Genomic DNA, 16,601 nt, shown 5'->3' on the forward strand with positions numbered 1-16,601 from the left:
CCACCATGGGTTTGGATCAGAGTAAAATACAAAAACCTTGGGAGGTGCATTATGGCCACAGAAGCCGATGCGCCAACACCTAACAAAAAAAAAAAAAAAAAAAAAAGCATTGAAAATGTTATCGGTTGGTTTGGTTTTTCAAGATTTACATTCACACGAATAAAATATTGGCTTACCAGTTAAATCACTGCTCCTGAAATTCAGTTATGCTGCCTCCTTCTCTCCAGCAAAATCTGGGTGGAGTCCTCTGTCGTTTTTAGATCTTTTATCTCTGGTGGTCGCTCTTTTTTCTCTCTCTCTCTCTCTCTCTCTCCCCCCTCCTCCTCCCTGATCTTGCCTTTGTCTCTAACTGCTCCACTGACTTGCTGACTAGCTGTTCAGCTGCAAAAAGCTAACTCTCAAAAGCCAACATGCAAAAAGCAAAGCTGACTTGCAAAAAGCCAATGTGGAAAAGCCCCCTTTTGGGCCCCCCAATACTCATACCTCGCGCCTTTGCTGTACTGTGCCCCAAAAGATTCTCCTTTCATTGGCTATACTAAAATAAAAGGATTATTCACTTCTGCGAATGGTAATAAAGGAAGTCGTAAATATGGAAGAAACTGTTCTTTTGGTTATTTGAGCTTACGTCATGGCCACGAAGTGACCCAAGAAGGCATTTTTCCTCCGATGTGACCATTTTTGGTAACGGTCCCACCATCCTATGTGAGAATGTGGGCTTCGCTATGACATTAAGCATCTTTTTATTTGCTGTTGTTGACATGGGAACCAAGGATCTTACTCTGCTTCCACCCACATTATTAATCTCTATTAAAATCAAATGCAAGTTTCTGATGGTTATGGCAGTCCTTACCTTCTCATTGGCTCTTTCACATTTTCTAAATATTTCTGATTTTGCCTTCTCCCTGGTCGGACGCACGGCAGCGCGTGTCCGCAATTAGTATTAGTATTAGTAACGGCCGCATGGTGCAAGAAAGCCTATGGCTTATGCTGCACCAGCCAAAAAAAAAAATCCGAACAAAACAAATGATAAAAACAAAAAAAAAATAAATAAATAACTAAATAATAATAATTAATAAATAATATATATATATATAAAATAAAATATAAATAAAAAGGAAATTAAACCTATCATCCTATGCGCTTCCCTTACCCGAAAGTAGTATCCAGATGACCTTTGAATTTCCCAAACTGTCGGCCTCTACCACCCATGAAGGCAACTTATTCCAGTAATTTATAAATCGCTGGCTAAAATAAAACTTCCTGCAGTCCAATCTAAACATTTCCCCCTGTAACTTGAATTTATGTCCCCTAGTTCTAGCATCATTTATAATCTTGAAAATTTTGTCCTCGTTCATTTTACTGATGCCTCTCAGAGCCTTAAACACCTCAATCAAATCTCTTCTAAGGTGTCTAGTTTCCAAACTCTGCAACCCACATATTCGAAGTCTTTCTTCATAAGGACGCCCTTTTGCCGATCTCACCAGGCGAGTTACCCTTCTTTGCACCCTTTCAAGAAGCTCGGTGTCTTTCTTTAGGTGCGGTCTCCATACTTGAACACAGTATTCCAAGTGTGGTCTAACATAAGCCTTATATAATGGGATTATCACGTCCCTATCTCTACTTGCAAAAGTTCGATAGATCATCGATAGGACACCATGGGCCTTCCTTGCAACCTGTTTACAATGCTCAGAGAATTTCATGTCTGACCATTGAGGGACAGGAGAAATTTCTGCTGAACGCCAGAGCATTTGTACTCGTTCCCTACACTCATGGGGTTTGTCTTTTCTCTTGCTTAATTATCATGGGTTCCGATCGAATACGGTTTTGAAAATTTAGCCTAAATATCCCAAGATATGGTTTTATTGATAGAATAGTTAATTAGATTTGCTCGATCATCATGAGCTGAGAATTTCTCAGTCTCTCATGAAATGGTTGTTGTTTCTTTCTTCAGGGAGTAAAGCATGCACTTGGACTTTGCTGGTTTTATGTTATGTTTATGTTAAACATCAAATTGTTTAAGGTAGCCTACCAGTGTGAGAAGCACATGGTTAATTTCCTCTGTGATCCTAGACAGGTCTGCATTTTCTTGGATTGGTGGTCAGTATTTTTAAATCATCTATTTTAGACAATACATCTGGTCTCTGCCTTATAAAAGGGGACTTAACGGCAAAGGGATTCTTTTAATTGTCCGGACTCTCATTGTTTGGTTCTTTCAAAGATGGGCTGTTTTCCTTAATGTGATTCTGGTAGTGTTAGGCATCTCAGATTGATGGCTTATGTTTTGAGGTTGTTGTTCAAGAGGATCTACAGGGAGAGGCAGCTTGGACGGCAAGGTGACAGGTGAGCATATACTGGAGTATCTTTTGGAGTACCTTTGGGATGGATTGACCGCTACTGTGGCTATAGACGAATCAGCTGGCTTTCATTCTGGGGGCCTTTTGCATTTCCCAGTTTGTCTTTATGGAGTGTTGCTCTCCTGTGAAAGGGGCATATGATGGTTCCAACTGGCCATAAAGATGGACTTTTGACATTGTGATACTGTTCGGAGTCATTCAAGCTTGAAAGAGGCATAGCTCTGGTGTTTGGCTGAGAGTTGTTCCACTGCGACATCAATCTCTCAAGCCATTGCGATTTGATTGGTTGTAGTCTGAGGGGAGAGTTGAGAGACATGGTGCTTTTTGGCTATCCCATAGCACTTACTGCTTGGAATTGTGAGGTGGTAGGTGTTTCTATAGAATAGGAGTGGTTTGTTCTTTGTTTGGGAGGAGAGCTGTGTTTTGGCTGATACTTTTCTGTCGAATTCATTCCAGTTGTCGACTGTGTTGCCAGTCTTGGCCCAGGTCATAGGCTGGTATTGAGTGGGTGGTCTGTCAATTGGCTTAGTGAGGGTGTTGTCGCATTTCTTAGACTGGGGCCCTGCAGGTTGGTCAGGTGGTTTATTCAGTTTGGGCTGATCAGAAGATGAGTTGTGGGCAGGCTTTAATTGTGAAGCTTATTTCTGAGCTGCATGAATATGCTGCGTGCTTGATGTTTTGCTCAGATTAGATTGACTAGACTTAGGCTGATTTTTTTTTTTTTTTTTTTTTTAGTGGGGGCTTTTCCATCTATCTGACAACCTGTATGACTGGAAAGGTTTGAAGAGGAACCTTGAATACTAGTCGGGTGCACAGATTTATATTGTGACCTTTCACTAGGTATCTCAGTTACAGAACGAAGCATAAGACATGCAGGGCAGCTGTTGCTGGTCTGAGAGGGATGGTATGCGGTAATTGGGCAGCACAATTCCTTCATCTTGCTTTTAGTAGTTTGGATTATAGATGCTTTAAAGATGCCAAGTATCGCATGTAATTGGGCTGGCTACTCAGCATTTTGCACTTCAGATATCTGTCAATGTTCAGGGTTTATGGCAAGATACAGTTCAATGGTTGCATCAGTTTGCGAATCTGCACATCTTCTTCAACTGGGGGTCGGATGTTCAGATGTTTGTGTTGTTTCATCCTTCATATCATAATCTCATCATCGGCACTATTTTTCTGTCAGCGCCATCGATTTGGTAATTTTTCTGTTTGTAAAATCCTAAGCCATCTCCTTTGTTTGGTTAGAGGGGAGAGAAAGTTCTGTTGTTTATTATTATGATTTTATTAATATGATTTCTCCTTGTATGTATCAAGTGATATTTTTCCAACAAATTTGATTAATTCCTTTTAAAAAAGTTTATTTTAATTTTAACTATAGTATATTTATACTACAATTTGAGAAAAGGGTAAAAAATTATACTATTCTAAAGCTTTAATGGATAGGTGAAGTTCATCAAATGTTGGGAATACATCTCTCTGTATCATTATTTCTAAAGGGAAAAATATAATTCTCTGCATTTGACAAGTTCATACTCTAGTTTCAGCATGCTAAAGTCTCACTAAACTTTCTCAAAGCAATTTTATATAAATATACATTTTTTTTCTGTTATTCAATTTGTAGGGTCTAGAACAAATTTCAATAAAGAAGAGAGTAGATATTAAGTCAACTGTCGTTAGAGCATTACAGCAACGGTAAGTGTTTGTGGTAATGTATGAATTGTTTCACTTAAATCATTCCTTCATAATAGCAGGTGTGCACAGAATAAATACAGATTTAAAGTTCTAATGTAGACTTTGAATTGATGATCCAGTGTTTTGTATAAATACATTGCATTGAGTAAAAGTTTGGTTTATCTTTTAGAGCTATTACTGGCTGAAATACATGAACTTCTTTACCTCCGTCATTATCATACAGAACTCACTTAACACATGATTAACCACTTTTTTGAGATCTACCAGTTCAAAATATAAATTTTACCAAGATTGTTTTTTTTCTCACTGATAAAAAATATTGCTGGAAAATGAATGGCATAATTCTCCCTGACATTATTTATCCCTTTAATTCTACATAGTACAAGAATAGAAAATGCTAAATGAAAACACTCTGGTATTACAAAGCTATAAAATGCATTTAAAAACATTAAAATGTATTATGTGTTTGTGTATTACGTGTTGTATAATTACAGCATGCCTAATTAAGCATATGAAATGTTTTTCTTAAAAAATGGAGTTTACCTGGGCAACATAAGTGAAAGACGAAAAAGAGTGAAAATGATGTGCTGAAAATGTAGTAAAGGTGGATGTTACTGTGAAAGTAAACTAGTGGAATAGGGATCTTTACAGTTACAGCTTTTCTTGTCTCAAAGGTATTACTTTCTGTGTTCCTTTAGCCAAGAGGTTGTTCTGTGTATGCTAACCTTTCTGATTTGTGGAATGGTAGTGGCTTCTAGAAGCCACTATCATTCAGTTCAGTTTCACTAAAACGGGTTTATTGAAATTAAGTTGTGCTAAATTACTTGATCCATAAAACTAAATTGCTGGTCACTTTAGACATAAACCATGGCTGTGCTATGGCTTCTTGATAAGATAGTATGTGCTATGGTTTATGAAATATATATATTTTTTTATTTGTATTATTATATTTTTCATTCTATATTTAATTTATGTTACTATATTATTTCATTTCAGTTAACACTGTATATAAAATACAGTAGAACCCAATAAGAAGTTATCCAAGGGAGTGGAGGTTTAGAACTTCTTATGAGGGAAAACTTAGAAGGGAAAATGACCAAAGGGTATTAAATATTAACTACACAAATAAAAACGAAAAGATACACATAAGTTAAAGATGATTTTTACGTACTATTTCAGAATTTATAAATATTTTACTCTGCCTATGGGAAACATTTTTAAACTAAGGATTTCTAATTGCTTAACATTCTGTTCATTCAACTCATTACCACGTTGAAAGCATGAACTCCAAAAGAGTTCATTCTTCCAAAGGAGTTCTGATTATACTAATTATAATCAGTATAATTATTAATTATACTGATTATAATTAGTATGATTAATAATTTATTAGTTTAAATTGTCATATTAACTTATTTTCTAGAGTAGCTTTATATTCCTAGTTACGATACTTAGTTTAAAGTTTAACTTAGACAGAGATTTCGTAGATATTACTTAGTATCGGTAACGGTGTCAAATCCACGTGTCACAAATTGAACGAGAGGTCTTTTAACCAAATTTAGTCGATTTATTAACCAATTGTTATATCAAATTATCTTCTATAAGTAGATTATAGACCTAGTCAGGATCCTTAGTTTATTCTAAATTGAGATAGCGAGATTTCGAAGCTAATCAATACTTACGAGTCCGTAGAAATACCGTTCGTGAATTCCCGCCATTTTTTACACGATAGCATAAGCTTAGTGTAGTACACTGCATAATATAATATTGTCAATTAATCAGTAAATCTATTAATCTTGATAAACTTTATTGTCAATTAAATTGTATTTTTAACTCTATATATATATATAACGACTTAATCGTAACAAATAATTAATACATAACTATAGTGGTACACGTGATACGGAAGTTGTATAAAGGGAACACTAGATATCGATAAAAAAAATATATATATATATATATATATATAACATAACTGTTTTGGGATATAACTTAAGGATTTAATTTTTGTTTTAAATTTTATTGAATTAAATTGGAATCATGACTCTGACCAGAGCAGCAAAGCAAAAGGCTCAAGCTAATGGGAGTGCTGTGGTTCAGGGGAGAACTGAGGGGGGCAGTTGCCCTCTGAATCACAGTCTATTAAAATGCACTGTTTGCTTGATGTTTGCGGAGCAGTCGGGTACGGGACATGATACTGCCAAGGGGATGTCTTTGTGTGTGCACGATGTAAGGAGTGCAAGGAAATCAGGCGACAACTCAGCGTTGTTATGGGCCTTTATGAGACCTTGAAGGACAGGGTGGATGCCCTCGAAGGAAATAAATTGAGGGGCCCATCAAGCTCTCAGCTGCCCACATCAACGCCAGAGCTTGCACTTGGTCATCAGGCAACACAGGGGCAGCCCCCTAGGCAGAATGTGCTGGTCCCACAGGAACTAGTAGTTGTTGGTGACTCTATTGTCAGGGAAACGGGGAACATGCTTTGTAAAAAGGATAGGTGGAATAGGACCAGGGTATGTCTGCCAGGGGCAAAGGTTGATGACGTTGTAGAGCGGATATCATCTTTTAAGGGCACAAAAGGTGATATAGTTGTACACGTTGGCCCTAATGATATTAAGAGTAGGAGACCGGCGGAATTACTTAGCAAGTACAGCTCACTGTTGAAAAAAAGCCGTGAATTAGGGTTGAACTTGAAAGTGTCTGCAATTCTGCCCAGACACGATAGGAGGGAGTATATGACGAGAGCCTTGTCGATCAATTCGGCCCTGGAGGGATTGTGCAAGGCTCAAGGGGTAGAATTTTTTTCAGCCTGGACTGTACTTGTTAACAGGAGAGATTGCTTCTACAGGGATGGGATACACTTAAATAGAAAGGGTGCAAGAATTTTTGCTGATGCTGTCGAGGCAGTGTTAGGTGGGTCGGAAAACTGCTAGTTGGGGGGGATACAAGGACTAATAGATTAACAGTAGCCACTGGCAGAGGTGGAAGTGATTCTTGCACTGCTTCTATTCAAATGAGCAGAAGTCTGAAAAACAAGATGCAGGATATTTCAGAGACTGCTGGTAGTCATTGCGTTACAAGTAAACACATGGGTTGTGTTAGGGTAGCTAAGAATAGAAACAGGTGCATGTATACCTGCGTGTACACCAATGCTAGGAGTTTGGTAAATAAATTTGATGAATTTGAGGTATTGCTCAAAACATCAAAGGCAGATATTGTTGGGATATCAGAGACGTGGTGTCACACAGATATAAGTAATGCGGAACTGGAATTTGGGGAATACAATGTATATAGAAAGGATAGACAGGACAGGAGGGGAGGAGGGGTTATGCTATTAATTAAGAAACACATAAAGTCAAAGGAAGTGAAGCCAGTTGACATCGATGGACAGGGCAGTGTCGAGTCAGTTTGGTGTGACATAAGCATAGGGAAATCAAAATTGAGAGTAGGAGTGTGCTATAGGCCTAATGACTCTGATGAGTATAATAATATATTGTACAGGGAAATAGAGTGGGCCAGTAAATCAGAGAGTCTTATAATGGGGGATTTTAATTTCCCAGATATTGACTGGAATTTGTGGGTTGGTCACTCGCACACTAGCAAGGCTTTTGTGGATTTATTGGATGATTGTTTTCTACATCAGCATGTTCGTGAGGCAACAAGAGGGAGCAATACTCTTGATCTGATTATCAGTAGTGATTCTTCATGCATTAAGAACCTGCAGATAAATGAACCACTAGGTGGCAGTGATCACAGTGTGTTGAAGTGGGATTTACTCAAGGAGGTAACTACCATCAGAGGTAAAGGGAAGGGTTTTTGTTTTCGTAAAGGCGACTATGATGGTCTGAGACAGTATTTAAATTCTATACATTGGGACCAACTGATGATGTTACCAACAGCAAACTCAAAATGGGAAGCATTCAAGGAACTAATCTTGGTGGCTACCAGGCTTTACATACCAACTAAGAAATATTGTTCAAGGTTTAGGCCTAAATGGTTGTCAGATGGACTAATGAGACATGTGGCAGAGAAGAAACATGCATGGGATACATACAAATTAACACATGACACAGAAGCCTATGATAGATACAAGTTGGTCTGTAACCAAGTCACAAAGGAGATTAGGCAGGCGAAGGCAGACTACGAAAAATCCTTGGCAAAGGATGCAAAGAAAAACAGCAAGGAGTTCTTTACATACTTGAACTCGAGAATAAAAGGGATGAATCAGATTGGTCCACTGGATATTGATGGTTCAACAGTTGAGGATCCTGCTCAGGTGGCTAACAATCTAAACGAGTATTTTGCATCTACATTCACGCATGAGGAGTTATTCAGGAAGGAGAATGATGTAGGTAAAGTAAACATTGGCAGTGAGCTGGATGATTTTGTAATAACTGAGAGGAAAGTGGAGGAGAGATTGTTGAGGATAAACATAAAAAAGGCACCTGGGGTGGATGGGATCTATCCAGTTATATTAAAGGAGGCAGCAAAGGAAGTATGCAAACCCCTAGCCATAATTATGAGAGCTTCTTTGGACTCAGGGGAGGTACCCATAGACTGGAGATGTGCAAATGTAACCCCAATTCACAAAGGAGGATCAAAGGCTGACACAAGTAATTATAGACCTGTTAATTTAACTTCTGTTCCAGGTAAATTAATGGAGGCACTGGTTAAAGAAGCACTGCAGGATCATCTAGACAAGAATTCAGTTATAGCTCAGACGCAGCATGGTTTTGTTAAGGGCAGGTCTTGCCTGACCAATTTGATTGGATACTATGATGTAGTCACAAAAGAACTGGATGCAGGGAATAACTTTGATATTATATATTTGGATCTTAGAAAGGCTTTTGATACTGTTGCACATGGAAGACTGCTGCACAAATTGGAGCAGTGTGGCATTGGAGGCAAATTGCTGCTATGGATAAGGGGATGGTTGAGTGGCAGAAGACAGAGAGTGGTAATCAATGGACACTGCTCAACGTGGACTAATGTTATTAGTGGAGTTCCTCAAGGTTCAGTGTTGGGTCCATTGTTGTTTTTGGTGTTTATGAATGATATTGATGATGGGATATCAAGTTTAATGTCTAAGTTTGCAGATGATACAAAGGTTGGCAGGGTCGTTAAGGACACTACTGACGCTATGCTGCTGCAACAGGATCTGGAAAGGTTGAACAGATGGGCTGAGAGGTGGCAAATGAAGTTTAACATTGACAAATGTAAAGTACTACATATGGGTAACAGTAACCCCAGAGCAATGTATCAACTCTGTGGTACTACACTGACTGTGGTGGAGAATGAAAAGGACCTGGGGGTAATTATGCAGGCAGATATGAAGTTCTCTGAGCAGTGCAGACGAGCTGCAAGAGTAGCTCATGGTGTCTTGTCAATGATATACAGGAATTTTTCTAGCAGGGATAAGGAGGTGATTATTCCCTTGTATAAGGCAATGGTTAGGCCACATCTTGAGTACTGTATACAGGTCTGGAGGCCTCATTTCAAGAAGGATGTAGAGCTGCTGGAACGGGTACAGAGAAGGGCAACAAGATTAGTGAATGGAACAAAGGGTTGCTCTTACGAAGAAAGGCTTAAGTTTTGCAAATTACAGAGTCTGGAGACTAGGCACCGGCGAGGTGATCTGATAGAGGTGTATAAGGCTTTGAATGGTTTGAGCATGCTCAATGCCAATGGGATTCTTCATCTTTCTCAGAATAATCACCTCAGAGGGCATAAATTCAAATTGAGGAAGGACGGATGTCGGATAGATGTGCGGAAATTTGCCTTTGGCCAGCGGGTGGTTGGTTGGTGGAACCGACTTCCATCACTTGTTGTTGAAGTTGATAGCCTAAACAAATTTAAAGCTCAACTGGACAGGTATTTAGAACGAACGGAGGGGTGAAATGGGAGAGGGTTTTTTTTTTTTTTTTTTTTTTTTTTGGCTGATGCTGAATAAGCTTGCTTTCTTGCATCATATGCCTCTACTAATGCTAATGCTAATTATTGTACTCATATAATCAGTATAATGTAATATAATTAATAATTAATATTTGTAGCATTAAAATAAAACTACCAAGGAGGGACAAATAATTGGAACCAGTATGGTAGATAGACAAAAATATGTTTATTCTTTGAAGAATTACCAAAATTATAATGGTAATCTACAGAAATAAAGTATTATAAATTCAGCTTTCAACATACCTTAAAGGTCACAATCACAATAGGATGCAGCAACAATCCACTAAGTAATTCAGAGCTGTTCAGAAGCATCAGAACTTAATGGCAAACGATTAACGTGGTTGACGCTATCCAATTATGGATATCAATGAAAACAATTGCAATATGTCACTTTCATTATATCAAAATGTTTATACTAAAACGGTTTGGACAGAAAGCCTTAGACTGTGGAAATTTCATTAATCGAACAAGTTAATGCATAGCAATCTTTTTAGTTCATAGTAAATCACCGAAGTAGGTGAAATGGCATCATTTTTGTTACATTTCATATTGTTAATGCCTTCACAAGGAGTTGCCCTGATATTGCACTCCCTCGAATAAGCAACGCTTTGCCAGTGGGGAAGACTAATGTTACTTATTCTCGGCGGATACCACTACCACCGAGAATACCACTGGTATCCACTGAAAATAAGTAGCATTAGTCTTCTCCACTGCCGAAGCATTGCTTATTCGAGTTGCCCTGATATTAGTGCAATATCAGGGCAACTACGTGTGAAGGCATTCACAGTATAAGATGTAAAAAAAAAAAAAAAAAACTATGCCATTTCACCTACTTTGATGGTATTCTACGAATGTAGAATACCATCAAATTCTAAAATGCTGCCATGCACTAACTTGTTCAATTACCAAAATGTTTATATTGTTTGATATAAAAACAAATAATTTCTATATTTAAAAAATGTATTAAATGGAAAAACATCTTTATAATGATACACTATTTTTTTATCACATACTTCTTATGCAGGAAAATTATATAGAATTTACAATATATAGAGTTGATAGTTAGAATTAAGAAACCAAACCTAGTACAGAGGGGAAAAACTTCTTATGTGGGAATTTCTTATCCGGTTTTTACTGTATATATAGCCTGACATTGATACAGGAATGACACTGTTATTATATACTTAACTCAAAGATATTTAGTGTTTGTAACTGTATGCTGTTTTGGCTTTCTCCATTCCACAAGATTGCCACTAACAAAAGGCTTCATCAGTTAATCTCTTAAAGAACCTGTGTGCCTTGGTGGTAAGCTCTGGGTATGTTACCTAGCCAATCTTGCCCGGATTTACACATAAGCTAAACAAGTTGCAGCTTAGGGCTGCATATTACAAGGCTACCATAGCCGAGTGGTCAGGAGCGGGAGTGCAGTAGCACACGCTCTTTGAGTAGACCGGGGTTCAAGCCCCTGACTGCTGAATATGGTCGATCTGCCAACCTGCACTGGATCAGCGTGGCAGATGATGGTCCGTTTCCCTCAGCATGAATTGTTGAGGAGGCTTCCATCCTGCAGTGGATTGATAATGGCTGCACTTTACTGTTTTTTTTTATTACAAGGGGCCTCATTCCCCCTTAAAAATTCTTTTTTAATGTTGTCACATTGAACCGCTGAAGGGCCTCATACATGTTATAGTTTAGGGTCACAACAAGTTTAAATCTGACTCTGTAGCCAATGCATGTTTGTCATGTCGTGGCTGGTGCAATTGGATTTTTTCTAGATATAATACTTAATGTATGCTCTGCTCCACTTTGCTTTAAGTAGTTTAAAGCATTCAGAGTTGGAAGAAGTTGCAGTTGGAGAATAGAAATATATACCAATAAAATTGCAACATTCCCTGGACTGTGTAAGTGATACTGTTAGAGAATCTTGATAGCCTCTCACAATAATAAAGGTGCAGTAATTATTTCATTTATTAATAATTCATACTGTCTGATAAGCCACAATATAAATGTAAAAATGAAAATCGCCATGGTGTAACATAAATAGATCAGTGAAATTAGCATTTGCATTAGTAGCAGCATATAATGCAAGAAAGCAGGCTTATATAGTATCAGCCAAAAAAAAAAAAAAAAATTCCCATTTCACCCATCCATTCATTCCAAATGTTTGTCTAGTTCTGCCTTGAACTTATTTAAGTTGTTGACCTCCACTACAACAGGTTTTTTGAAACTATCAACCACTAGCTGGTTAAAGGCAAATTTATACACATTTATTCTACTTATTCTTTTCTTTCCTCAGTTTGAATTTATATCCCTTCAGGTGAGTAATCTGATCAAGAGGAAGAGTCCCATCAGCATTGAGCATGTTCAAACCATTCAAGGCTTTATACACCTCAGTTAAATTACCTCACAGGTGCCTAGTCTTCAGATGCTGCAATTTTCAGAACTTAAGCCTTTCTTGGCAGCAAACACTTTGTTCCACTCACCAATCTCATTGCCCTTCTCGTTCCAACAACTCTACATCCTTCCTAAAATGAGCTCAAGACCTGTATGCAGTACCCAAGGTGTGGCCTGACCATTGCCTTATACAAGGGGACAGTCACCTCCTTATCCTTGCTAGCAGAATTGCTGTATATCCTTGACATGAAACAATGAGCTGCTCTGGCAGCTTGTGCACTGCTCACAAAACTTCATATCATGAAGCACATCCTGATGCACAAAAATACCACCAGGTAATTGTGCATCAGATATGAAGTTTTGTGATACCCTGAGTGCAGTATCATTTCCTTGCGCACAACTGCATGGAAACGATATGTCGATGATACATTTGCAATTATTCGGAGGGGGGAGAGAGGATGAGGTGCTTGGTTTCCTCAATATCTTTTCCCCGTTTGTTCAGTTCACCTCAAAGGTGGAAGTAGAGGGTACCCTCCCCTTCCTTGGTGTGTTGGTACATAGGGAGAGACCTAGAATGAAAACCAGTGTGTATAGGAAACCCATGTGCCAGGGCCAATACACACATTTCAATACAGCACAAGCCAACCAGCACAAGAACAGTGTCATTAGGGCATTACTGGATAGGGCTGGGTCCCGTTGCAGCACCTCCGAGGATAGAAAATAAGAAATTAAACGTGTCACAGCAGATCTCAGAAAATGCGGCTACCCCCAGAGGATCATAGATCAATGTATCCGAGAAGCAGTGCACGGACATAGAAAGCCATTTACACCCATTGCCACCACATACTTCCCTACTATCTGGGCCTAACTGAGCGTATAACTCGGGCGTTTGACGATTGCCAGACACGCTGTGTGCAGCTACCAGACAGAGGTTGCACACAGTTGTGTCAAAGGTTAAGGACCCCATATCTATGGAATGGCCGACCGGGCTAGCCAGTTGGGTAAAGTGCCTGCCTGCCAACCCAAAGGTCGCGGGTTCGATTGGATCAGAGTAAAATGCAAAAACTTTGGGAGGTGCATTATGGCCACAGAAGCCGATGTGCCAACAACTAATAACAAAAAAAAAAAAAAAAATCTATGGAATGTATGGTCATATATGAGATAAAATGCCCGGATTGCAGGGAATGTTACATTGGTGAAACAAAGCATCCGTTTAAAGATTGTATGTGGGGAGCATATCAGCTTGATAAAGATCACGAATTATGGGATGTCTGGCGGACCATTTTTGGGAGAACTATCGAATCTCTCCTGATGAAGCTGTTATTGCCGACTAGGCACACAGATTTTGGGACCGCAAGTGGCTTGAAAGCTTATGAATTTGCTGCTCTGAGGGTAACACTATCAATACAAATAGGAGAATCTGCATTCATCCCCTCTTCTAAGCTGTGGTTCTTAGATGGGATGAACGGTTCCACCTGGCATGCTCCCAAGTAATTTCCGGTTCCAGTGAAGAATGAGAATACTACCCATTCTCCATTTCTCCAAGGTTCACAGCACGTGTTTCTACCCAGTAGAAACACGTGCTGTGAACCTTGACATTTAAGGATGTACTGTACGTAAGCTTCACTGTTGAAAAAGGAGGCAGAGGCATCTGAAAGCTTTAGTATTTTATCACTTTTATCGGTATTTTATTGTATTTTATATTTTTATTGCACAGACAGGTATCTTATTTTATCAGTTTTATCCGGTATAATGGTACAATTCGTTTTACTTATTTTATTTTATTTTTATTATTAATACCACACAACCCTAATTTATTTTAATTTATTTAATAAAAGCTTATAATGGTTGGTGTAGAATCATGCAGTCATTGTGAACATGAACATTTCCAACCCCAGAGGCCTATTTGAAGAAGAACATTAGTCCGCGAAGAGCAGTGTCCATTGAATACCACTCTGTCTTCTCTCACTCTACCATCCTTTTATCCTTTGTAGCAACTTGCCCTTAATGTCATACTGCTCCAATTTGTACAGAAGTCTTCCATGCAACAGTATCAAAAGCTTTCCTAAATCCAAGTATATAATATCAAAATTATTTTTTGATTTCAGTTCCTTTGTGGCCACATCATAGTATGCAATCAAATTTGTCAGACAAGACTTCCACTTAACAAACCCATGCTGTGTCTTAACTATAACTGCAGTCTTGTCTAGATGATCCTGCATTGCTTCTTTAACCAGTGACTCCATTATTTTCCCTGGAACAGAAGTTAAAGTAACAGGTCTATAATTACTCATGTTGCCCTTTGCTCGCCATTTGTGAATTGGGGACATATTTGCAGATCTCCAGTCCATGGGGACCTCCCCTGAGTCCAAGGGAGCTCTTTCATAATTATAGCTAAGGGTTTGCTTACTTCCTTTTGCTGCTTCCTTTAATATAATTGGATATATCCCATCCACTCCAGGTGTTCTTGTGTTCGATTTCAACAATTTCTCCTCTACTTTGCTCACAGTCATTACAAAATCATTTAGCTCCCTGCCAGAGTTTGATAAGCTTCTGGCTTCCACTTCCCTACAAATATTCCTCGTGTGAATGTAGATGCAAAATACTCATTCAGTTTATCAGCAACCTGAGCAGGTTCATCAACAATTGAACTGTCGATGTCAAGTAGACCAATCTATTTCATCCCCTTCTAGGGTTTATATAAGTAAAGAAGTCTTTACTGTTTTTCTTTGCCAAAATAAACTTACCATAGAAAGTTTATCTACTTTCTATGGTAGATATCTTATATCTACCATAGACATCTGTATCTCCTGATAATTTATATGCATCCCAAGCATTTTTCGTCTCTGCCACGAGTCTCATTAGTTCATATGACATCCATATAGGCCTAAACCTTGAACAGTATTACTTAGTTGGTATGAAAAGCTTAGTAGCTTCCAAAATGAATTCCTTGAATTATATTGATAGTTGCTTGTAGTTCTTTGTGATAATTTGCTCTTAGTGAAAATGATAATCATCCTTAGTAAAGTAAAAAAAAAAAGTAAATTGCAGCCATTATCAACCCACTGCAGGATGGAAGCCTCCTCAACAATTCATGCTGAGGCAAATGGACCATAATCTGCCACGCTGGTCCAGTGCGTGTTGGCAGATCGACCGTATTCGGCAGTCAGGGTCTTGAACCCCGGTCTATTCAAAGAGCGTGTGCTACTGCATTCCCGCTCCTGACCACTTGGCTACAGAGGCCTCTTATCCTTAGTATAACATCATAAAAACGCACATTGTCATGCCAATTTACCATTGGGAAAACAAGTTTTGGAATTGAGATGAATTGAGATTTCAACGGTTTGTAAGGAAATGTATTATACAAACAAGAACTGCGAAGTACGTTCGTGGATCTGTCTTTTCTTCCCCCCCCCATGCGAGTAAGTGAGTGAGAATTCAGGTAAATGCTGCCCATTCAGTTCAGTTTAAAGGTTCCATGGTACTCTTATCTTTTTAGTCATTCCAGACAGATCTTGCATTGTCACCTATAAAATTTAACTAGACAAACTAAACCCCAAGTACGACTTCCGTTTTTTTTTTTTTTTTTTTTTCTCTCTCTTCGCAGGTTGAAATTGTCTGGGCCATTTCTTGGGGACAATACAAGTACTGTTTGCATTAATGACGCAATGAGTTATATTTACCAAACAATAAATAACTGTGTGGGTATAGTAATTTGTATGAAAGAATAAATTTTTTAGCTCCAACAAGCCGACCGGGCTAGTCGGGTGGGTAAAGTGCCTGCCTGGAAACCCAGAGGTAGCGGGTTCGAATCCCGCCTCAGGCTTGGATCAGAGTAGAAAATGAAAAAAACACTTGGAAGGTGCAATATGGTCACTGAAGCCGATGTGCCAACAACTAACACACACAAAAAAAAAAAAAAAAAAAAAACCAGCTCCAACAAAAACACATCTATATGTAGAAACATAAAAGTTATGCACATTCGAGCCAAAAGACATTGAGATGAAGCAAACCATCTCTCTCTCTCTCTCTCTCTCTCTCTCTCTCTCTCTCTCTCTCTCTCTCTCTCTCTCTCTCTCTCTCTCTCTCTCTCTCTCTCTCTCTCTCTCTCTCTGTGTGTGTGTGTGTGTGTGTGTGTGTGTGTGTGTGTGTGTGTGTGTGTGTGTGTGTGTGTGTGTGTGTGTGTGTGTGTGTGTGTGTGTGTGTGTG

The 16,601-nt window shown here is 38.7% G+C and overlaps 1 protein-coding gene across 1 annotated transcript in view; it reads left to right on the forward strand.

The window, feature by feature from the left end:
• The window catches only part of Tsr1 (Tsr1 ribosome assembly factor), a 256,253-nt gene that overhangs the window by 81,266 nt on the left and 158,386 nt on the right, over positions 1-16,601 (forward strand). The window contains exon 7 of the mRNA XM_090371624.1: positions 3,979-4,049. Coding sequence (XP_090227750.1) covers positions 3,979-4,049 — 71 coding nt within the window. The remainder of the gene's footprint in view (positions 1-3,978; positions 4,050-16,601) is intronic.

This window comes from Mastigoproctus giganteus, chromosome 4 (assembly GCF_048544385.1).
Source record: "Mastigoproctus giganteus isolate SK-2022 chromosome 4, ASM4854438v1, whole genome shotgun sequence".
NCBI classification, from domain to species: Eukaryota; Metazoa; Arthropoda; class Arachnida; order Uropygi; family Thelyphonidae; genus Mastigoproctus; species Mastigoproctus giganteus.